This window comes from Syzygium oleosum, unplaced genomic scaffold (genome assembly GCF_021117445.2).
Source record: "Syzygium oleosum isolate NSW1041296 unplaced genomic scaffold, Sole_v2.1 Sole_v2.10, whole genome shotgun sequence".
In the NCBI taxonomy this organism is placed as follows: domain Eukaryota; kingdom Viridiplantae; phylum Streptophyta; class Magnoliopsida; order Myrtales; family Myrtaceae; genus Syzygium; species Syzygium oleosum.
Genome location: NW_026607494.1, coordinates 512,885 through 537,228, shown reverse-complemented (window position 1 = coordinate 537,228; position 24,344 = coordinate 512,885). Strand labels below are relative to the sequence as shown.

The following is a 24,344-nucleotide window of genomic DNA, read 5'->3' as shown; positions in this document are numbered from 1 at the left end:
TTAAGTAAGCGAGCCATGTCAGCAATTATATTTAATCTTTGCCGAGCATGCGAGCTGCATCAACAAAATCACATGACATGCCAATTTATTTGAGGGAGGTCTCACATCGAGCCAAATTTAAATAGGTGAGGTACTTGATTAAAAAAGAAATTGCCCAGCAAAATCGCATGGCATACCAATTTATTTAAGGGAGGTCTCACATCAAGATAAATTTGAATAGCTGAGGTACCTGACTAAAAAAGAAAAAATGTCCAGTAATTAAGAGCTAGCTCGTTCTTGCCCGGTTCGTAGAGGACGAATTTGCTTTTCATGAACTGACGATCTGTTTTAGATTTGTGATTATTTTCCATCTTTAGACAAGATTACTAGATAGGATTATGAAGTATAGGTGCATCCTTCAGATCAACATGGACTTGTGATCTCTCTCTTCCTCTCTCTTCTCTGGTTTTTCTTCTGCTGAATCTTTCGCTTATTCCTCGTTCTTCATAAGTTCTTCAACCTCCATTCGCCATCAAATGATCACGCCATGTGCCATAAACCATGTCTACTAGATTCGATTGGGCACCATCCATGCATTCTGAGAGTTGAAACCTTATGAGATGCCTTTCTATTCCGCATGATGTATGTTGATGGTTGACTGTTATGATTGATGACTAGCTTTGTATACTTGTAGCATCAGTAATATACTCTAAATTAGAGAAATTGTAAACTAATCCATCTCGCTCTCCCTCGCTCTCCCTCGGTCATGTACCGTATAATTAAACTGGTCTTATTCAATAATTTACCAAACAATGTATAGGATATAAGAAAAATTATGTTATATTGCAATTCTTTCAGTGAGCAACTTCAACACTAAGCTGGCCAAGTATTCTTTCCGATTGGTCATGCTGTACTCATCGTTTCGCTCCCTAATCTCATTTTCTCAACTGAGTGCATGTAGAACAATCCTATCGGGCAACACTTTGTGATATTGACCGAATCAACTATTTCTCCGCTATGAATTGAGCGAAAGGAATTGCACTCGGTCAATTAGGAATAGATGGAGATACGGTTCACGATGGCTTAGGTCGCGAGACCGCGAAACTGTAAATTGAACTGTTGGCTTTAAACGGAATGAATCCTTGCGTGCCGCTGTCTACATAAGCTTCCTATCCAATTCCTTTCCATGCATGAGCTCGACACAACTTAGAAGCAGGGGCACAGATGCTTATCCTCGCTGTATGTAAGAGAAAGGGAGAGAGCTAGAGCTTCTCCATGTTATACAGGAAAGAAGTGGAAGAAGTACCATTTGTTAAAAAGGGTCAGAATCATCCTATGTAAGAGAGAGATTTTGGGTAATTGCATCTGATTGTAACAGCAGAACTCATGAAATTAGTCAGAATAACTCCCTTATATTCTCTCCTCCCTCCTCCTTTTACGTCCCTTCTTCTTCCACCTCTCGAATCAGTCCTATGCCCTTTGAATTTGATTCCTTCTATTGTGATTCTCTCTGTTTACACAAGGAACAACACACAACTCCCTCGATAGGAGGGCAAGTACAGGAAAGGTAGCAGGATATGCTGCTCAGAAATTCTCAGGGCTGTCATCCAACTGCTTCTCATCTTCTATGTCTACCTCCAAGATTTCCTAGCAACAGAACAACAACTGAACATCACCGAATGTTTACGCAAACAATTCTCTATCTTCGAGCGATTGTTTCTGGAGATAAATCTGACCATTGCATATGTCAGTCAGTTTTGAGAAGTAAAACCTTAGCGAAGTGACTTACTGGGATCCTCTGCTTCAGATAGTTCCCTACTCTGGCGAGGACCATGGACCGTTCATGCCAAAACCGGCCTTTGAGACTTATCTTCACAAAGGGTCCATCCAGGTCGGCGAGCTCGACTTGTCCTGCAGCACGATTGCTTCTAAAACTTCATGAAGAGGTGAAAGAGAAAAGAGACTCTTAACTGCAGGGTCGAAATTACCTGTCATGCCTACCGAAGTGTCGAAAATTTGAGCCAACTGCAAACAAACAGAGAGAGGGGGAGAAACCCCACGATCATCAGATTTCATTTTCTAGTCAATTCTGTTCAAACAATCTAATCAAGACTCCAAAATCAGCAATGCCAAGGATGCAAAGGAATACGGAATTTGATTGACTTCGCAGTCCGAACGAACTGGACTTTCTTTTCCATCCATCGAAATGCACGTCGCGTACCCGCATTGCTGATGCAAAAGACAATGAGCAGCAATGCCAGAGATACTAAACTAAGGTCGAACCAGCAAGATCACATCGAGGGTTTTAACAAGCTACACCATAGAAAGCATGGGCTTCGCTCATTAGTTCAGTATAGTATCATAGCACTACTTGGCGGAGCCCCGAAACTAAGTTTCAGAGCACACTGTCAAGCTAAAGGGTATTAATTTAAACTGATCCTAATTCCACCAAGAACGACGACCTGGATTACTTGCCTCGACCCGAGCGTCGGCCAAAACCAGCCGGATGTTTTCTTCGGTCAGATCAAGCGGCGGCGACGGAACTCCCGCTGCCGCCGCCGCCTGAACTGGCCGGGGACGGGGCGGCAACGACCTCGCGCTGCTTCGTAGTCTCAGTTTCGGAGGCCATATCGACGAACGGCAGTAGTTCCGAACAGTTCGCGGAGCGAGCGAGTCGCCGGAGGAGGATGCACGCCGACGAGCAGGGGAAAAAGAAAGTGGCGTCGATAAGCTACACCGACGAGGGTGAGCGACTTCCACCATCATCATCATCTTCTTCTTCTTCAGCGGTCACGCTCTAAAGTCTCTGCTTTCGCTTTGCCCGACCGAACCAACGAGGAAGGCGATAAGGCTAGACTCCTGTCCGACCAGTGTGTGTCGTGCTCGTGACCAATCATGAACCAAATTCTCCCTTTTATTTATATATAAAATACGGTGGCAATACTATCAAACGATATAAATATTTATTTTAAAATAAATAATTTTCAAACCATTTATTTTTCACGTAATAAATATAATTTTAATCGTTTTGAGCAAATTTGGAAGAGTTTCTTGTAAAGACAATTTGTATCCAACAATTTGACCTAACAATTAGGTAATTAGAGATCGGCGCCAATGTCGATGCAATCTTTCCATCTCTTCCTTTCTTATCTTCGTAAATGAAACATCCTCGAAGTCCGTTCGGTGACTCGCCCACGACTTCATCATTTGAGATTTCGAAGTATGAATCCTCCAGCATTGCTTTGGGTCGAGTTTGTGAAGCGCTCCATTCAAAAGGAATTCCTGATAAAAGGATCTTTAAATGAAATCCACGGTCGATACTTGAGAATGCTCGATACCTTACTAATGATGAGCATAATCCCTTTCATTCCGATCATTTTTAAGGGAGGAAAAGCAAGAAGAGTAGGTTCGGGACTCATGAGGCTTGGGTTGAAATAGGAGATAATTTTGGGGTGCGTTTGTTTCACAGACAACCCATTGGTCAAGGAAAAAAAACATTTTTCAGAAATATGATTAGTTTTTTTTTATTTTGTGATATATGATCGAAAAAGTTTTTTGATGCTTGGATTTCATCGGAAATAATTTCAATCTCATGACTTCATCTCAGGTAAAAAAAATCGAATTTTTAATTAAAAAAATTAAAAATTTTTTAATTTAAAAAAAATTAAATTTTTAATTATTTTAAATTTCTCAAACTTGAATTTATAATTATTTTTTTCTTTTTTCTCTTTTCTTTTTCTTTTTTTTTTCTTTTCTTTCCTTTTCTTTTTCCTTCTTCCTCCACCACGACCGCCTAACGACTGCCATAGGCGAGCTCGAGGCTCGCCTAGTGACGGCCACAAGTGAGCTCGAGCTCGCTCGGATCTGGTGAGCCTCGAGCAAGCTTCAACCTTGTTGGTCTAGGGTGAGGTCGAGGCGCGAGCTTAGCTTTGCCTGAGGTTGGCCGTTGCAGGTCCGCGCTTGTGGCTAGTTGCCGACCGTCGCAAAGACTAGCAACTAGTGGAGGGAATAAGAAGAAAAAATAAAAAGAAAAAGAAAGAAGAGAAAAGAAAAGAAAAGAAAATATAAAATATTAACAAATTCAAAATGAGCAATTCCGAAAAGTGTTTTCACCTTTTTAGATGAGGAATTTACTTTCCTACTTTTCTTAAAAGCAAATATTGAATGAACATTTGGCTATTCTTCAATAATGAAAAATAATTTTTTTTTCAAAATTTAGAAAAAGAAAATGTTGTTGTCAGGGGCGAGCAGTTTCAAGTTCCATACAGGTTTTACCTGAAATCTGGAACCTACCAATTGAAATAGATTTTTCATGTTTTGAAACGTGAAACCTACCATGCATACCTTGGAATCTGAAACCTACCATGTCACACGTTCTAGGGTCAGTTCCAGGGTCTACCCATGTTCTACTTGTATTATTAATTGAACACATTTAATGATCACCACTTACTACAACAATCCACTGACTACAACTTATATTTAGACACACGAAAAATATGAATCATTAACAAAGTAAAAGTCTCAGTTATATAATGAAAACTCAGATTAGTGATTCCAGATTATACACTCATCATCAAACGCCATGGAGCACCGCATGATTACACGAAGACATGAATTAAGAAAAACACAAAAACTTATTTTATGTTCCTAGTTCCACCTACCTAGAATATGGAACCTACTCTTCGAAACAAGTTTCCTAATTTTTGGAACTTTAAACCTATCCTGCATACCTTGGAACCTGGAACCAACAGGTTCCCACCAGTTCGGTTCTCAAGTTCCAAATTCTATCATAGTTCCTGAAGCCATACTCACCCCTAGTTGTTGCACTAGATGAATTTTCCCCGAGTGTATTTTCCGGTGATAAGTGGGTAGTTAATTTTTTCTTTTACCATTTTATCCTTTTCTTTGACCAATTTTATTTCTTCTTTTAAAGCGAAACTGCATTGCAGAAGAAGGTAATATCTAGATCTGGGCTAAATGGGAATTCAAAAGTGAGACACACTTTTGATGAATTATAAATATAGTTAGATAGATATTGCACTTCATATAGTCTCAACACATTTTTACGCAATTCACTATATATTTTAGTGTAAAGCACCATTTATCTTTATTACCTTATAGTTTTGTGAAATAATTTTATGTCATTTTTTTAGAAGAAATTCATGTTCTATGTATGGTGAGTTCCAGCTAGTTACACACGATTTGCTTTACATCATGGAAACAATATGTATAGTACATGGTGATTGGTGACCACTGAAGCCAATCCACGGAACAAATAATATTTCTCAAATGAGAGAATTATTTCATTTGAGTAAATTTAGAATATGTTTATGGTAGTTCTATTGTATACTATTTCATATGAATTTTTTTCTTTTGAACAAAATAAAGGTCGAATACTAATTAGTTTATGCTATCTATCAATTAAAATGTAGGGACTCGACATAAGTTAGAAAGTTCATAATGGTCGTTGTTATGTGACAGGGGGATATTTTACATGTAATTAACAACTCAATAGCAATATTGAGAAAAATATAATACAAATCTTTAAGGAAATACTTTTTTTTTTTAACCCAGGGAACCCCCGCACGGCCGACAGCCGGGGAGTAAACCCTGGGGGCGACACGTGCTAGCCACCACACACGTACCACCGGTTAAGTCACCCTGCGGCGCCCAGGATTCGAACACTCAACCTTTTGCGAGAGGAAGAGTGCGCGCTCCAGCAGCGCCACCCAGGCGTGTGGTTAATAAGAAGAATCACAAAAAAAGATGTTAGACGTCACAAAAATTATTACTTTGTAACTTCAGACGTCACGAAAATTATTTGCCTGTTTTGGTCGAACTCAAATCATGGTACTTAAAGAGGTAAGCACAAATTCTAGATGGAAGCAAAAAGCGGTGACCGCAAGAAAGGTACTCAATGCAAGGAGAATGATCAATCCCTTACAAATTATGCCAACAATATTTGAATAAACAAAACATATCATATTTCGAAATATTCGACTTGACTTACTACATATTTTCATTCGAGATGCGATGATTTAAGTCTGTTATTCGTACATCCACCCATAAAAGTTAATAGCGTTCACGACGTTCTCATTGGTTACGGTAAACAACGTGATAATATCATAAATAAATGAAAATAGTTAAATAGTTACTGTATGTATTTGGTAGTGATATGATTTGTGGAAGGGAGTCTTTTTACATGATTTGATACTTAAGAAAAAAATGGATGGTAATTGCTATAGAGTTGACGGGTTCTTAAATGGTAACTTCTAAAACTCATTTAATTTGATATGATTTCAAATGGATTGAGAATTGAGGGAAATAACGGATAACAATTGTTAATGATAAAATGAATTCTAATTTCCGTGATTTATTTTATAAGTAAATTACGAAAAATTATTGCGTGCATATTAATTTTTCTTCATGCAATACATAGTTCACCGGGGGCATTGTTTCGCTTATAGTAGTGTAGATATAGATAAATTAAAGGAGTGATATATCATTTTAGCCCTTGGTTAGTTTATCTTGGGGAGGCCCCATTTGGTTCAGCTTTGGAAATAGGCTTTCAGCCTCGAAAGCCCCTTCCCAAAATGCTGAACCAACGGTTCAGCATTCGGCCTAGCATTGGCCAAATGCTAGCATTTGGAATGATGAACCAAAATTTTTTGTCCCCAAACTACCCTCACTGATTTTGGCTTATTTCGATTTTGCCCCTCTTGGTACGGTTCATCTTCTTCGTGAGGTGGCCGGTGAGGGAGGCTGGCCAGGGCGGCCGACACCGGATCGGGCCGACGAGGTCACGCGACTTCAGGCAGCCGTCGCCTGGGTCGCACGACCCAGGCAACGGCCGCCTGAGGTCGCGCAACCCTCGCCGAGGGTCGCCCAACCTCGGTGACGACCGCCGGCGGCAGATCTAGCTCGCCGGGGGTCGCTCGACCTCGGGCGACGGCCACCGGTGCCAGATCTAGCTCGCCGGTGGCCGTAGGCCTTTGCCGACTCCGGCGAAGGGTAGGATAGGTTTTTTTTTTAATAAAAAAGATAATTCCCAAAGCCCTTTGGCAAAAAAAAATTTACCAAATACTACTTGGGACAAAGTAGCTTTACAAATGATTTTTTATCAAACGCCACTTGCATTTCCCCAAGGGACTTTAACCTAAAAGTATTTGCATTCCTCCAAGTAGCATTTTAAAAGTTGAACCAAACGGGCCCGGAGAAAGATAGTAGAAGTGCTAAAAGTTGTGTACGATGCTCACTTTAGTATCAAAATTATTTTTTTGGATCACTTAAGTGCCACTTTTTATAAAATGATCACTTAAGTGCCAACTTCAATCTGGTCGCCGGAAATCCGACTTGGCTATATTTTATTAATTTCTCAATCTTGCGTGGCTCGTCGGCATACCCAGTCAGTATATAACCCCTAAACGATGTCGTCTAAAAGTTGTAAATAGTAATCGTTTGAGTGCCAATTTTTTTTAAAGTGATCACTTCAGTGCCAGTCGTTGTTAAAAAGTGACCATTCAGTGCCAAGCATGAACCGGCACAAACAAGTGTTGGACTAGTTTTATGCTTGCATTAGTGCACAAACACGTGCTGGTGAGAGCACAAACCAACAGCATCAACCAACTGCACCTCCTCGTGTAGCTCTACCAATAAGCGCAACCGAGAACCCTTCTTGACAAGGTAATTTCATTCTTCTTTTTCCCGCCTTGTTCTGCATAAGCGTGAGATCAATTTCCGTCCATGATCCCCATGCGTCAATCAATGAAAATCTGAGTTGTTAGTTGATGATCGGTGGCGACATTGTTATTTTAAATACTGATTTTAGATATAAAACAATTTCAATTTCATGACTAAATCTAGTAATCTCTTTGCACACAGGTTGATTGTTGAAATGTTTCCACGAAATTGTGAAGCATACTCTAAGAGTCTTGCTTAAATCTGTTGGCTGAAGTGTTCATCGTATGTTCAAATCACAATAGAAACCTTAGATTCATTTACATCGCTTTTGTTTCGTGAGACTTGAATATGAAATCGAGAATAACACAAAGGAATAGGTTTGAGGGAAGACGGCCATGGATCGCGAGCTCAAACAGCAAAAGAAAAGATAGAAGAAAACAGGGGAATTGATTTTAGGGAAGAGCTTGAACAAGGCCATGGACGAGTGGGGGAGAGAGATTGAGCGAGGAGCAAAGTCAACACGGAGAAAGTCGTTCTGAGCTCGTTTGCCATTTTTTTTCCCCAAATTGACAAATTGGGGCTAAATTAGGGCATAAAAGCCAATCAAGCACCGGAATCATGTTGTCTTCACATTGCAATCCAAAATGGAGGATAGTTATTGATGTCCTTGATTGTTAACCCAATTTGTGAAGAAAATCAATTGGCTCCTTCATGACCTTGACCGGGACCCGAAAGCTCTAGCCCTTTGAGAACAATCCCAATCCCGTGAAGGAACTTGTAAACCCTAGCACAATTCTCCATCCTCTCGCTCTTCATCTTCGCCAAGCTGGGACGATAGTACAGGGACGAGGAGGAGTCCCTATCCATCCGGCCCCATCGAACCCTATTCGGCCTCATCGCGGTCGCATCGTCCAGCCTAGAGGACGAATTTTGCTCCGAGATGAAGGTCTTGAACTGCAAGATTTAGCAGTCGTAGCATCACCGCAAAGGGTGGTTCGATTGGCATGAGAACTTGAATAAGAGAGCGAAAGAGAAGGAGAGAGCGATAGAGAACGACGGAGAAAGAGAGAGTGCAGCGTCATTTTATGATTAAAGCCATCTCATCGTCCACGTGAACTTTCCTTTTTTTAATGGAAAAGTCACATAGGCATTAGCATTTAATTAAAAAAGCCACGTATTAATTTTGGCTGGAATATCTTGCCTTTGGCACTTTAGTAATCGTTTTTTTCTCTCTTTTGGCACTTGAGTGATTCGGCGAAAACTTTTGGCACTTCTAGTGCCATTCTCCCGTTTGTCTTATTTTAATGTAAGAATTAACATACGGGTTAAATGAAAATTTATTCACGTAATATATTTATAAATACTTTAAATTATGAAAAAAAATTATAATTGTAAGTTTAAGTGGATAATCTACAATTTAATATACTATTTATAATTATCATCTATGGAGTTTGGTGCTTGCCTATGGCCTAAAAAAAAGTTTGACGCTTGCTAGGGCCTCACTTTTTTAAAAAAAATCTCCAACCTTATGTTCAATCACAATTCTGTCATGAATTTTTTTTAATTGCTCTAGTCTCAAATCTGCCCACAGGTTCAAAAGTCGGCACCGGTTTATTCAGAATTAAGTTAGAGGTTTATTATCAGGATCGACATCTTTTATCACCACTTTCACCTTCATATGAATCAACGACCATCTCCTGATGTTATTTGAAGAAATCTATAGTGATTTGTGGAAGCATGGGCAGATTTGAGACTAGAGCGAAAGTTAAGAGAAATTTTCGATATAAAAAATAAAGTTGGGGACACAATTGAGATTAGACCTAAAATTGAGGGTTAATTAGGGAATTAGCCCTTGCCGGGGTTTTACTACAAGAGCGGCTACCATGGTCTAGGGTTCGAAACTCCTCAAGGAAATACAAGCCTCTGCTTTTTCCATCGCGGACGGAAGTTCGAAACTCCCCAATCTCACTTTCGCGCACCGATCACCATGGAAGCCGCTCGTAAACGGCGAGGAAGGAGAGAGCCACCGGCGCCGGCGGCCGATCCGAACGAGGACGGGAGCTCGATGCGAGCCGTCGAGCAAGACGCGACGCCGTTGCTGAAGTATCGCCGGAGCAATCCCGGGGTCCGCGTCTGGCCGTTCGATCGCTCCGTCGAGAATCACTTCAGGGCGGTGGACTTGGCCGCGGAGCTCTGCGGCGAAGCACGCGTCGGCGCTCTCGACGATGGCGAGGTCGCGAGGTTGGCCTCTTCGATCGCTTTCTCAAGGTGAGCAATTTGAAGTGATAGTGAGCTCTGATATCTTCGTGCTCATTTGCTGAATGTAAGAAGACGCTGTTACGGTCATGCGTTAGTAGAATCTCCCAATATTTCAGAGTGCTGTTGTTGCTGTAATTCGTAAGTTCTTTGCTTGTTAAGCAAGAGTCAGTTTCTCATTTTACGTGAGGAACTCTCTTACGCTTCAGAGCGGTGGACTTGATCGCGGAGCCTTGTGGCGAAGCGGACGTTGGCACTGTTGACGATGGTGAGGGTATTGTGAGGTTGTCTTCTTCAGTCACTATCTCGATCGATTTGAAGTGATAGTGAGCTGAATTTGAGCTTATTTGGCTCGTTCTTTGGTCGTTCGCTTGCTTGAGCTTTTTCCTTCATCCTCATTTGCTAAATTCTAAGCGCACATTGGTATGCTCATGCGTTTATGAAGTCAATTTTCAAGCTCTATTGGTGCTGTGATTTGTAAGTTAAAGCAAAAGTCAGTTTCTCAATTTACCTGAAGACCTTTCTTCCTCTGTTCGTGATATGTGAGTGTAGTGCTGCCAACGTGGAATGGAGATTCTTGAACTATGAACCAGGGGTTATCAAATTTGCTAAGGAAACACGGAGTTTGCAGGAACAGGATGCTGGCATTGAGGTAACCTTGCCACCTTTCTCGTCTGCAGCTGTTCCTCAGGTATTACACTGTTTAAAGCTTGATTATGCACCCTTTTTTTTTTTTTTTTTTTTTTTTGCATTTTCCCACTTCTATGGGTTTTCATTTTCATCTCGCGTTCCCCCTGAATGCATCCATATTGGAATAGATCATATCATTATCTTGGGATGAGGACACTAGAAGTGTCAAAATTATTGTACAATGTATAGTTTGATATCACAACCTTACGGATGATTTTGTTTTTCAAAAAAAAGGGGAACTTCACCAATGATCATTTTGGTTTCACAAATTTTTTCAAAAAGGTTGTTTCAGTGTCTCCAAAGACTTAGCTTCACCGGAGAATCCTAAGTGGTAATATTTTAGAATTAAATAAGGCCTTATGGCTTTTAAATGATTAAAACATCATATGAACTACTCAAATGATCTATTTTAAAATGATTTGAATTTTAATTGATCCCTCGAAAAGTTTTGGAATTGATAGTATCCAATGGATGCTATCCATTAACTATAGAGCAACACATTTTAATGGCGATTTCAAGCTATCTGGTGACCTGTTATTGTAGCACAAAGGTTTCCTCTACGATCAACCAACACAATATAATATTTCAACCGAAGATCATTATTTCTAAGATAAAAAGGAACTCTAGCTCTTAACAACGTCGTCGAGGGCATAAACTTACTCCATATTAAGGAATTTGGGCTAAATTGATTACCATATGCAACCCTAGCACTGGCATTAATTTCAGTTAAATCCTATTTTGTTGTTACATCTCAATTTCCTGCTAAAATCGTGATGTCAATCAGGAGCAAGAGGAGACAGAGTTGGGTTCCCATTCAAAAGAGAAAAATTACTTTCGTTATGGATTGGTCTCCGATAAGAGTAAAAGTTAGGATAAGTTGTTGATTATGATGGATGATTGAGTGAGAGGGGCTATTATTATTGGTTATAGGGACTCGGACCATGGCCGAACACTAGATTCGTCTACAAAATGAGAGGGGCAAAGTTGGCAGTTGGGGTTGTTTGAAACAATTTTGTTCGCCAGAATTGAAGTCCCTTTCTGTGGTTTTACAAAGCCTCTTAGTTTTTGAATTTCAATAGGGAGAGAAAACCAATCAAATTGTAGAATATTGTTTAGAGAGCTTCTCTAATATTTTCATATATCATGATTTTGATAGAAGTGGAATTCTCATCTTTGGCCCACGGACATACAGTAGTTGCTGAACAGCTTTAGTGCCTCTCTTTGCTCTATTTCTTGATCTTATGCGTCCAACTGTTGTATTATTTCCTGTTAAAACTTTTCAACCAATTTAGTCTCAATTCTTGAATTTGGGACAATTTTATGCCCTTGACGACTTTGCCCGTACATATTTGTTGGGCTCGGTTTCTTTTGTGCTAGAAATGCTATTTTTTGTTAGTATGTAATGTGACGAAGCTTTTGTGCAGTTGTTGGTCAATTGATAGTTTGAAGCTGCTAGTGTTCGTGGTGTTGTGTGTTTCTAGTAAATGGACACTAGAAGTTTCAAAACTTCTCAAACATTTGCTTAAGTTCCATAACTTTTTGAAGTAGATCATTTGAGTGTCTCTTTTGATGTTAAATTATTAGAAAAGTCGCATTCGACAATCCTATTCTTTAAATATTGTCACGTAGGATTCTCTGGAAGCTAAGTCGCTAGACACTCAAGCAACCAAAATGGTCGTTCCTAAGGTTTTGTTACCAAACTGTATAAAACTAAAATATTTTTGGCACTTCTAGTGGCTTATCCTCATTATCTGATTACAATCATTTCATTCTGATGGTGTGAACTGCAAACCTGATGCAGGATAATGGACCCCACGCAGGATGGAACAGGTGTTTCTATTGCATTTAAGCTTAAAAATATGGTATTCACACTGTATATGGAAGTTTACAAATATTCACTGTTGTAATCATGTTCTGTGTTGATCGGAATTTACATCTTTGTTGTTCTCTTATTTATACTTAATATATTGAGCATGCTTTGCACCAAACATTTTGTGCTTAAAGTAGGAGAAATATTCTGACCCCAAAAAGAGTAGGAGGAATATGTTCTGATGGTTGGTTTGGAAGCTTCACAATGTATAATAGATGTTACCAACCTCAAAGACCTCACAATATAATCTGCTTATACTTCACTGTATTATTTCGCAGCAAAGATTTTGTCGTTTATGTTGGAGGTTCAGTTTGGGCTCTGGATTGGTGTCCCAGAGTTTGCCACAGATCTGAATATCAGGCTAAAAATGAGGTACTTTCTCCCTCCGGTGAAGCATTAGTTGCAGGAGAGGGGGGGCGCATTGAGTGTGCATGCAGACATACGTATGAATCATATTATTGCGGGCAATTTATTTTCTCCACTTGCAGTAGAATTACTTTGAGATGTTTGTGGTCGATCAGAAAAATTTGGCAACAAGCTTGATGCTATTATGAGCGTGCAGGATCTCCTATAATGTCTTTCTTTAATTTTGATGTTGGCTCCTTTTTTCCTTCGAGTTTGGGATATAGAACATTCTATTCTAGGTGGTAAATGAAATTCCTTCTTCTCTGGATGATGGACCATTCAGCCTTCTTATTTCTTAGATTTGGTCGAGTGATTTCCTTTCCTCTTTTCCTCTCCCTTTTGGTGAAATAGCTGGATTGAGCCCTTTAATAATGCAAATATTACCCCTAACGAAGTAGCTTATTTCTCTGTCCGTTCTGCATTAAATTACGCACTTCATAGATTGAATGGAGGTTGAAGTAGATGCCCTGCCATTGATGTTAGTAATACCTAATTTCATGGTGTCATTTTTTGGCCTTATTACGATGAAAGCATTCTGCGCGCTATACCTACTTACAATGTCAAGATAAGATGTTTGAGCTTTTGAGGAATGAATAGAATTAGCTTTTATTCAACTTGTTTTGGTATGACTAACATGGATTAATCTAGTTGCCATGGCCCTCTTTTGTGTCCACTCTCTGCAATCTCCGATGCTTGTGCTGATTTCCCTATGCATAGGAAAACGTGACTCTAATTTTACATGTCGCCAGCATGATTGATTTTTAAAGGTCATCTTGCTTTCTCAGTTCATAGCTGTCGCTGCTCATCCTTGGGGATCTTCTCAGCACAAATTAGGTGCCCCACTTACTGGCAGAGGTGACATTCAAATATGGTCTCTTCTTAACGTATGTGGAGATGAGGAAGAGGCGTCTTTAGCGGAAAAGCCTAGACAAAGGCGTGTAAATTCACAATCCCTAAAAGAGAAATCATCTCAGCCCCCAAGACCTAAGGGAAGACCTAGAAAGAAGCCCTTAGAAAGACCTTCTGATGACTTGAATTGCAACAGTCAATTTGGTCAGGCTCTTGCAGGTGACTTTCTGGAGAAGACACCAGTATCATATACTTTAGATGGGGTTTCTGGGGTTCTCAGTGCCCAAGTTACAGGGAAAGATTCTGGCCAAAAACAAAGAAGTAGAGAAGCAGCAGGATCCCCAAATACTAGTAGAAGGTTAAATAATGTCGGTGGTGTGGAAAGCTGTCATGTCGATGAACCTGTGTCAATAATGACGGAAAATGAGGAAAGATTCTTGCCCTGTATAAATCAGCAAGGTCAATCTGACTTCAGAGAGTGTTCTGCAGCGAGTAATGCTGTTGGATGTAATAGCAGATCGAGCTCGGGTACTTTAATATCGGAGGATGTCGCCGCACCAAGGTTGGTGTTTTGCCTTGCTCACAGTGGTAAAGTTGCGTGGGACGTGAAATGGCGGCCATCTGATATGCATGAAACCAAATGCACACATCTGATGGGCTATCTGGCCGTTCTGCTGGGGAATGGGTCTCTAGAAGTGTAAGAGCTGTACATCTAAATTTATCCTTCTTCCATATACATATGTATGTCCTTTATCTATAGTGTTTTACTTTATGTGAATAACCATGTACCCGCCCCATTAAGGAGAAATCTAAGCTAATATCAGCGGAAAAATCACAAATGATCTAATTACTGTGATCGTAACACCTAAAAAACTGCTGGAGAATGTTCTTTGGTATCTTTACTTTCTTGTATAAGTCTGCAGTGTTATTGAAAGTGGTTTGTGAGAGTATGACACTATGATTTTGTCAACATGTGATTTAGATTCTGTTGACCAGTTGAACTCCAGCTGCAAGAGACTTGTTCAACATTTTCCATGCTGACATTGGGACACTATAGTTTTTCTGTCTTTCCTAAATAATAAATGTCTTGGGATAATCCTTCTTACAAGTTTTTCTAGGATACTATTTGGCCTATTTAATTCGAACCGGCTCTTTTTCGATTGAACTTTGTTTGAAATGGAAAAATATAGGTGGTATGGTATAGGCTATATTCCCTCACAGAAAAATAGTTCAGTGACAGAAGAACTGCACCTTTGTGGATGTTCAACGAGTGAGAGGAAATTATAGTTGTACCTTCGATTAATCTCACAATCTTGTTGTTTAAATAGATTGTTATATCTCACTATGTACAGCTTCTGTATTGTGTCTTAGATAATCTATGTTAATAAGTGGGAGAAAAGAAGTTTCTACATATTGAACCAGGAAGTTTTCTGCATCTAGTTATAATGATTCTCTGTTTCAAGTGCAGGTGGGAGGTTCCACTGCCTCAAACAGTGAAAGTTATTTATTCTCTTACTCAAAGGGAGGATACTGATCCTCGCTTTGTAAAACTGGAGCCAGTATTTAGATGCTCAACACTTAAATCTGGTGGCATACAGAGGTAATATATATGTTGATTGTAAAGCATTAGTGGAGTAATTACTCAATTGCTAAATGACAATATCTATTGAAGTGAAGATTTTGATTATTGTTGAATAATCTGGTTGGATTGCTACAAGAGTGAGGGACCAGATGATACCTTTTATCTGCCCCATTATAGTTTATTATGGTAGTTCTCATGATTTGATTCTTTTGGTTTGTGCTTTACCCTGTTTCTTGATGCCGTTGGTGTGTAGTCGGTTGATACATGGACTGAAGTGTCGTGTATAAATTATTGTTGTTACCCTACGATTTACGTAAACTTCTGATTTTCTTTTGTTTTAGAACTTCCATTCAGCCTGCAGCCTATATATAGTTAAGTTTGCATTCGTGGCATAATATAGTGTTGTTATGTGATACAGTGACTCAAGCCTTGTGCGGATTGGTGCTTTAATTAGATGAGGCAGAAAGTATCATATTGTAGCTTTGTCTTTTTAGAAGAATTATCTTAAGAGAGCTTATATATTATTCACACTAGAGTTAGATGTCCAAGGATTAGATAGGTTCAGGCATGGTGCTCATGTTTCCATCATTTATGTGCTGACTGTAACCTTTTCTATGCGCTGTTTTCTGTTTCAAGATCTTGCTAGTGGGGTGAGATGGGGACAGTTACGTCACAAATCCTAAACTCCATAATCTCAAATCTTTATTAGGGAAAAAGAGAACTTAAAGACAAAATCTGGCTAGGATATGATGTCTTGGTTCTTTTGTCATTTTTTGTCATTTGCATTAGTCTAAATTGCTTTGGCAGCCTCTTTGGGCCAAATCTACCTATACAATCCTGTAGTTCGCCTAGATTCTTTTCAACTATCTGGATTAGTCTTGATTCATCCATCACTTAATCATGTTACTTGGTTCTAGAGGCAGCTGCTAGCTTGAAGTCATGGACTTTTGCAGAACCCTACACTTACTAGAACACTCTGCACCGGTTTTATGTGTTTTTTCTAAAAAATGGTTGGTTCAATAAGTGGTAGCTCTAACAGTGAATTCTTTTTTATTCTTTGCACAGCATCCCGCTGTCTGTGGAATGGTCGACTGCTCACCCGCATGAATACTTGCTTGTCGGGTGCCATGATGGAACGGTATGCCTACTTATGTCATTATATAATGAATCTGTTTCCTTTCAGGTTATAGTTTGAATTCCTGTTTGAAAGTCTAATTTAATGTCTTCCCAGTGAAGTAAATACTTGAATTCATTTGACTCAATGTTTATTCCTTTTTTTCTTGTAATTAAATGAATGTTACTTTTCACCATTAGGCAAAATCTTCCACTTTCTTTCCTATTCAAATTTAATCACATAATTATAAGAATAATGCCAGTCTTTTTTATTTGGTATGACAAAATTTTTTATGTACTTTGGAGTTCCCTATGTCAATATAGATAATGAACACACTTTTTAAATTTTAAGAACATAGAATCATAGAATAATGATATTTTGTGTATTCGCTTCCTAATTCAAGTATGTTCGTTCCTTTTCAAAAGTGTCCAGAAACCTAGGAATGTTATGGCTTTTAGAGTTCCTAGTTTTTGAGCATTTGTAGAGAGTACGGACATATTCATGTATAATTTTCATTATCAAAGAGGAGATTACTTATGTAACTACAGTAATGCTATTGCTTTATCTTCTTTCCCAACGAAGAGCTTCAGCTCTCTCTTTCGTCATCTTTACTGTGAGTTAGCAATTTGTTGCACCACCTCATTGGTTCATTTTTCTCCTTCTGCAAAATTATTCTGGGAGGCTAGTATGAAATGACTGGACAAATATGAATCTTGATTTGATCCCTTGGTTTGTTAAAGATCTTTCAATTATTTTATGGTTTAGTAGAAAGTGTTTGCTACTTGAATTGCTTGGCCTACCATTGGGCCTCGCAGACCAAGCCTCGGCATAGAGACTTTCCATGCTTGAGGATATATTTTTCTCAAGGGGGCCCGCAGGGTTTTCTTTTGTTTTCTCTCATCTGGCTGGCCTGTGGTTCTGTCCCATTGGACCGATTCTCTGGCAAAGGTGCCGCCATTTATCCATCATTTAGAACTCTCATTATGGAACTTGAAGTAGCACATGGCTTGCAACAAGGAGGTTTACATCCTTCTAAGCAAGCCATTTCTAACTTATGTTTTTGGTTATTTGGATTTAATCACCTCTTTTTTCTTTGATTGAGCTGCTCATATTTATCTCAGTGCCGTTCTAGTTTATATTGTTTATTGAACTAAAAACTTGTGACATTCAGGTAGCTTTGTGGAAATTCTTTGCAAGTAATTCATCCAAAGGTAGTTGGCAATACGTCCGTCAGTTCCTTTCTGATTGTCAAACTTTTTGGTTCATTGGCAATTACATTTATTTTTTTAGAGTATTAATCAAATTTATGCTCTTGAATTGCAGATACAAGGCCTTTGCTTCGTTTCACTGCAGATACAGTTCCTGTCAGAGCAGTTGGTTGGGCCCCTTTTGGAAGGTGACTTTTACTTCCGTTGTATGTTTTTTGTTCCTTTCAGATTGTCATTAGGTAAATGTTAGGATGTCTTTTATTTGCTGCATAAAATTGTTGAACTTAAATAACTAAAACTCTAGTACTTTCTGTATGCAATGAAAAAAAAGGCTTTTAAGAGTGAACTTTGAATAATGCTAGACGTCTCATATTATTAGAGTTTTCCCCCAAACAAAAAGGCAAAAACAAAAGCAACAACAAGCCAGAAAGTTTAAGCTTGCTTTATTTGGGATGATATGGTGAAAACCATCTTTCTGCTGATGCAATTCCCTAGCTGGAAATGTGAAAAGGCAGACCATCTTTCCGCTGATGTAATTCCCTTGTTGGAAGGGTAACAAGGCAGAAATTTTTAGGTTTAGTTTTGATTATTATTGATCCTGAGAGGGTCAATCAGGCAGTGCATGGAAGATGCTACCTAGGAACATAAAGAATGACAGAATGTTCAAGATCGTCTGTTGACTCATACGGATGTTGTGTTCTCCACCTTGCCCAGGCTGCCAGTTAATTATGGACAAACCAAAACATAGTCAGAAGGATAAGAAGGCACAGCGATTGCCTTGCTTTTATAGAACCAGTAATCATGCTTCCAGCTCTCTGGAGACAGCATACCAAGGCCACAGTTATCCCTATTGTTGCAGCTGCCAAGTCCTTTGTTGTGCAATTTTGGGGCAACATAGATGATTCATTGAGAAAAGAGAAAGCCATTCTAATTGGAGATTATCTCCTACACTGATCCCTATTGTTACAACTTGAAAGTGACTATTTTGGGGTGTGTTGATGACTATTTGAGAAAAGAGAGCCATTCTACTTGGAGCTTATAGGTCCTCCAAAATGTTTATCCTAGTTGGGCTTGCCTCCCCTCATTTCTACTTCTAAATATTTTGTAGAATGACGAAACTGAGATGTATCCTGTATTTCCATTTCATTAGCCATTCTAGCTGGAGCTTAGGTCCTGCTTATGTCTAGTTGGTTTCACCTCTCCCTTTTTCTACTTTTAAACATTTGTAGAATGACGATATTTTGATGTGTTCATTTGTCTGCCAAGTCCATTTGGGGTGATCTGATATGGGAAATAGAGCTTTAGATCTGTCTTAACTGAAGCACCTCATAGTGTCAGGTCTATTGTTAATGATAAATGAGCCAATACTGGTATATAGATGGACTGGTTTGAGTACAACCTTTGCTTTCGAGCTTTACGATATCATATACTATGGGGGAATAAAGATATTGCAATTCCATTTTAATGTACAATTTCTTCATTTTATGAATGTGGATGAATTTTAACGGTGGATTCTCCTATTAGAATAGGTATGAATTACTGCATGTTATTTTTTTTGTCATTACGTTTGTGAATTCTAAATATATAATTTACTTAGTTTGACCTGGCTTTGTTGTATTTTAAATTTTAAATAAACAGATGTACTTGAAGTGAATTTTTTATTGGAATTTAAACATTCTGCAGTGATCTTGAGAGTGTAAATGTCATAGTCACTGCTGGACATGGAGGCATCAAGTTCTGGGACATGCGGTATGTTTGGTAACTTATTGTTGACTTCTATATAATCCATGTTAAAAGATTCCCCGTGTCCTAGAACAATTTCTAGAATGGTCGCTCTTCTGATGAATATGTACTTGCACGAGAACATTATAATTTATGTTGAGCTCTGATGAAGCTTAGAGAGGTAGTCGTGTCTACGCTAGAACTGTTTGTGTCTGTAGGGTAGGCTAAAGGCTTAACAACAATTAATCCAACTTATAAACTCTTCTGGTATTTAAGCATATTGAACTAATGAATACATTTCTAAATATTCTCTCATCGCAGAGATTGGCCATTATTGTTCAGACCTATCTAATAACTAAGCTTGTTAGTTTTTAGAAATAAAACTTCATCCTTATTTGATTGATCAGAAATACTACTTCTGTCTAAGGATGCAATATACACTACGACTGACGGACAAAATCCATTTGCTCATGGCTTTCATTAGACCCGTCAAAATGGGTAATAAACCCATATTTGATGGATTGGTTTGTTATATGGGTTAGTTATATTCAATAGATGGGTCATAAATAGGTTTTGAATGGTAAAGCCCAAAATAATATGGGTGTTAATAGGTCCACAACTTACTTAGACCCAACCACTTAATCTTGCACTCGCTTGCTCGCTCAGTGCTCTCACCTCAGTTTGGATATGAGTTTTACTAAATTGCTTTAAATATAGAAGTGATTTAGTAATATGGGTTGGGTCAGATTATGGGTCACTAGATTGGTATTACATGGAAATGGTCAATTTGGGTTGGACCATTTCTGACCCAACCCAACCCAAACCCGAACCGGCACGATCCACCTGCTTGATGGGTCTAGTTTTCGAAGACTTGCAGAAAGTATATGATAGGCTATTAGAAAGTCCGTTGGATGGTTTTGAATTGGAGAATGTGGTACATGTTTATTGTATATATAAAGCTGGTAGCGATCTGCGTACGCAGTTGAGAAAATTAACCAACGATGATAGATTACATCGAGGTTCAATAATAAGTCATTGTGTTTTTGTACTGGTCAGGAGTAAGGTCCTTGAAAAGTAATCGGGTGACATTTCATAGGGTATCCTTTTCCAATTGTACATTGCCAGTAGATGAAGATGGGGCGTGGATAAACACGATGCTTGAATTGTTGAGAGAAGTTTCAGATGCTAGGATTAATACAAGAAAAAAGCATTTTATATGATGGATACACCTCGTGGTAGTGATGACTTGGTATAACCGACCAATCACTATTGCCCGCGTGCTATGAATATTAGTCTACTTGGCATCATATGTGTGCATGTCATTTTTGATTGGTCGGTTACAACACGTCTTTGCAATGTGTGTCCTCATACAAAAATACCAAATAGAGTATTTTGATTATTTGTAAGGGAAGGAAGAGGTTCATATGAAACTGGGGTTGAGATTTGGAGTGAAAAATGTAATTATCTTGGATCAATTATCTTGATGGAACTACCATTAAAAAAAGGGAAAATCTCAATGGAAGTAACATAGACATAATCCAAGGGAAATGGACGAAGTTGAGAAGCATATCTAGTACTTTGCGCAATCGAGGGATGCCACTTGAGGGATAGCTAAGACCTAAAAAGACATTAATTAGAAGATTAAGGAAATAAATAGAGTACTTAGATCCTTCAGAAGTCTTGCTACAAAAACAGAATGAAATAACTTAAGGATTGAATTAGCTGATCTCACACACTGGGAAAAGGTTTGTTGTTGTTGTTGTAGTAGTATTATCGTTAGGCTTGTTCTTGTTGTTCTTGTTGTATTATTATTAAGGTTGTTGTTGTTGTAGTTATTGGATTAGAGAGGCTTTTGTAGTTTCCTTTTTTCATTTTTAAGAAATTATAATATGCATTCATGTCTGAAGCTTTGTGTGTGGTGAGGGAAAACATTCACACCTTACATTTCCTGATCAGTCAAACTGAACTGGCAAAATAGGAAAAAGCTTCAGGGGCAGGTATACTGGAGGGATGACAACAGTCAATTGAATGCGTGGATGTTCAATCAAGTTCTCACTCTAATGCCTAATATGCTAATTCAAGCATACTGTTTTTACCAGATTTTAATGTTGAGGCCAAGGTTCAGATTTTGATTGTAGTAAAAATGAGGAAACCGGGCTTGCAATGATAAATACAGAGTGGAGCCTGTTTGGAGATCCTTAGGATTTTGGTTGTGAGTTTCATACGAGCAGTGACTTTTAACTTGCCTTAGCTATGGTTCTTAAATTACAAGTTGGAAGGAGCAATGTGAAATTGTCATACTTCTGATTTTTCTACATATATGCAAAATTGTGTTGTAAGCCTACTCTTTGCACTTTAAAGGGCAACTTTGGCATCACTTGCAAATTTATTTTCAATTGCACCAAAATTCCATGACAATACAAGGGAGGTAGCTTTTTCATACTTGTAGTCTTGCCTTCTACCAGTGGGCTTTTGACTATTTATAATTAAAATAAATCACGAGGCCTACAAACCAGCAGCAGAACTGTGGGCCAAAAAGCACCCCGGCATTTAGTCTGATTGCAAGTGTTCTTGTGGTTCTGCTATGGTTATTGGTTATAGTATATCTGTTCATTCATATTTGTTAGTGACAGTAGATTATGTTACATGGTATACTTGATCAGTTACTCCTGGTTGTTGGCAGTGATCCATTTCATCCCTTGTGGCACATTCATTCGGCGCCGAGGAATATCCTTAGCCTTGATTGGCTGCCAGATCCTAGGTATCCTTGTTATCACACATGCTAAAGCATGTCTCGTAGCCTTGACAGTTTCGGTTGCAAGTGCTGAAGTATCAACCTTCGTTCTGTTTCAGATGTGTTCTTTTATCATTTGATGATGGAACAGTGAGATTTCTTAGCTTGTCAAGGTCTGCATATGATGGTCCTCTCACTGGAAAACCTCTCTGTGGCACGAAACAAGGGTTGCATACATTGTACTGTTCATCCTTTGCCATCTGGAGTGTTCACGTCTCAAGACATACTGGTATCTATCTTATAGTTGTTCAGATGTTTGAAGCTTATTCTTTATTGGGCATTTTCTTAAAAGGCATATAGCTGTTAATATAGTTTGTGCCTTTCCATTATATTATAGGGGGATTGATTAAATTTATTGTCCCAGCTCTATCATTTCACCCGAAACAAGAACAGTTCGCTGCAGCCTTGAATTTTATGTTACTACTATCTTCTTCTAGGGTTCGTACAAACTTAGATTGGCACTAAACTTACAACTAATCATTCCTGGATTTTAATTTGAATAATCAGGGATGGTTGCCTATAGTAGTGCTGATGGGAACGTTTGCCAATTCCAGGTCAGTTTGAATCTCCTCTGCAAAGTCTTGTTTAATTTTCCTTTAGCGAATGTTCTATTTAGATTGATGTTCCTGAAATCTTCTGTCATTTTTCTCTCATCATGTCTGATAATGGGATTCGAGGTGTCACGTTCAAGGCTTGTAGTGCACATTTGAACCACATGGGCATCCTGTGTCACAATCAAGGCTTGTGGGTCAACTGACCATTTACTGTGTGACCCGAACTACGATTAAAGGAGAGTATAGGCAAGATCCAAAACCAACAAAAGTAACCAGAATAACAAGCGATTCACACGGCATAGATGTATGATCCAAATAATTCTACTTGTATCGAATTCTTTCTCCTGCCTTTACAACATCGTATGGGAATTAGTTATCACAAATTAAGGTTGCAAGTGCTGCAAGGTTGAGCACGTTTTTACTAGCCTCGACCGTGACTCAGGATGCCCATATCACATGTTTTAACATTTTGTAGTGTAAAATGTTTATATGTGACAGTTCAGCAAAATCGTACACTGATTGTATTCTCTGTGATCAGCTCACCTCCAAGGCAGTGGACAAGGATCCATCACGACATCGGGCCCCACATTTCCTCTGTGCATCTGTCGCAGAGGGGGGTTCAGCCATTGTACTTAACATGTCGCCATCAGATACACCCATCACACTTGGAAAATCACTTAAGGGGACCCCAAGTTCTACACGCGAAATGTTATCTGCATCTCCCGAGGTGGAAGAAGCCATGGAAAATGAGGAGGAAGGACCAGCTCCAGATGAGCAAACACTAGGTATAAGGCTGACACTAGTAACATCTCATGAATCTTGATTGGAGAGCTTGCCTTTAAATACTAAAATGTTTCTTTTTCGGCAGCACTGTGCTATGGCGATGATCCAAGCGTGGAATCGGGATGGGAGGAGACATTGGCATCTTTCAAGAGCAAGAAGAACAAAAAGTCTGGAAAACTCAATAAGATTAAGCCTCGAGTCGAGATGCAGAAATACAAAGAGCCAGAGACGGCTCATGAGGGAGCACCAAAGGCGGTTACTTGGAGTGAGTTTGAGACTTTCCCTCCTAAGATTGTGGCGATGCACAGAGTGAGATGGAACATGAATAAAGGCAGCGAGAGATGGTTATGCTCCGGTGGTGCTGCCGGAATAGTAAGGTGTCAAGAGATAGATATGTCGAGTACAGATCGAAAGTCAAAACGGAAATGAGGAAACAGAGATTTTCACCAGCGTGGTAAATTTGAGGCTATATATTTAGTTTTCGGTCCTCATGCAAATATTTATATTGGGAATCAACCAGTAAGTTTCTGATGAGAACAATTCATGATGCAAAGGCGACGTGGGATATACCATGAACTAGGTCACCTCACGCTAGATGGAGATGCTTCTATATGGCCAGAAATTTTACTGTGACTAAACTACACCAATTCGAAAGACAACCAAATGTAGCACAGCGCCTTGTAACGCAATCTCGATCTACTTCTGGAGTACACAAAATCGTCGAATAAATGGAATATCCCTGCAGGCACGCCATGATTCAACCATGATACAAAATGCCCAATCCCTTCTGAAACAGGAAATGATACGAGAAGGTAGGCAGCATTCCTCCACGACGTCTGCCAAGCACAATTCATTATA

The 24,344-nt window shown here is 39.1% G+C and overlaps 2 protein-coding genes across 5 annotated transcripts; one reads left to right on the top strand and one right to left on the bottom strand.

Annotated features, from left to right (window-relative positions):
* Window positions 1-1,221: 1,221 nt before the first annotated feature.
* Window positions 1,222-2,861, bottom strand: LOC115664045 (uncharacterized). Of its 2 annotated transcripts, XM_030585990.2 has the most exons (4): window positions 2,455-2,861; window positions 1,968-2,004; window positions 1,769-1,890; window positions 1,222-1,626 (listed from the first exon to the last, which is right to left on the bottom strand). In XM_030585990.2, the coding sequence occupies exons 1-4, from the start codon at window positions 2,749-2,751 to the stop codon at window positions 1,564-1,566; spliced, it is 519 nt and encodes a 172-aa protein (XP_030441850.2). In that variant the 5' UTR covers window positions 2,752-2,861; the 3' UTR covers window positions 1,222-1,563. The 2 variants fall into 2 exon arrangements, with proteins under 2 accessions (XP_030441850.2, XP_056171057.1); XM_056315082.1 differs by lacking the exon at window positions 1,222-1,626 and having other exon boundaries at window positions 1,791-1,890; window positions 2,442-2,861.
* Window positions 2,862-9,551: 6,690 nt separating this feature from the next.
* LOC115664632 (uncharacterized) lies at window positions 9,552-24,062 on the top strand. 3 transcript variants are annotated; one of them, XM_056315391.1, is made up of 16 exons: window positions 9,552-9,927; window positions 10,468-10,606; window positions 12,235-12,291; window positions 12,407-12,435; window positions 12,754-12,847; window positions 13,666-14,426; window positions 15,198-15,329; window positions 16,377-16,449; window positions 17,597-17,636; window positions 17,749-17,821; window positions 19,317-19,382; window positions 22,039-22,116; window positions 22,209-22,378; window positions 22,657-22,703; window positions 23,242-23,488; window positions 23,572-24,062. In XM_056315391.1, exons 1-16 carry the CDS (start codon window positions 9,647-9,649, stop codon window positions 23,913-23,915), a joined length of 2,631 nt encoding a protein of 876 aa, XP_056171366.1. In that variant the 5' UTR covers window positions 9,552-9,646; the 3' UTR covers window positions 23,916-24,062. The 3 variants fall into 3 exon arrangements, with proteins under 3 accessions (XP_056171366.1, XP_056171367.1, XP_056171368.1); XM_056315392.1 differs by lacking the exon at window positions 12,235-12,291 and having other exon boundaries at window positions 9,553-9,927; XM_056315393.1 differs by lacking the exons at window positions 9,552-9,927; window positions 12,235-12,291 and having other exon boundaries at window positions 10,590-10,606; window positions 12,407-12,467.
* Window positions 24,063-24,344: the final 282 nt, after the last annotated feature.

Excerpts from the sequence above, each read along its gene's own strand:
- LOC115664045 (XM_030585990.2), bottom strand. The coding sequence starts at position 2,751 with ATGATGATGATGGTGGAAGTCGCTCACCCTCGTCGGTGTAGCTTATCG. Across the intron at positions 2,005-2,454 it reads TGGCCGACGCTCGGGTCGAG|TTGGCTCAAATTTTCGACAC; the intron begins GCAAGTAATCCA and ends GTTTGTTTGCAG. Across the intron at positions 1,891-1,967 it reads CACTTCGGTAGGCATGACAG|GACAAGTCGAGCTCGCCGAC; the intron begins GTAATTTCGACC and ends ATCGTGCTGCAG.
- LOC115664632 (XM_056315391.1), top strand. The coding sequence starts at position 9,647 with ATGGAAGCCGCTCGTAAACGGCGAGGAAGGAGAGAGCCACCGGCGCCG. Across the intron at positions 22,379-22,656 it reads TCACGTCTCAAGACATACTG|GGATGGTTGCCTATAGTAGT; the intron begins GTATCTATCTTA and ends TTGAATAATCAG. Across the intron at positions 22,704-23,241 it reads GGAACGTTTGCCAATTCCAG|CTCACCTCCAAGGCAGTGGA; the intron begins GTCAGTTTGAAT and ends CTCTGTGATCAG.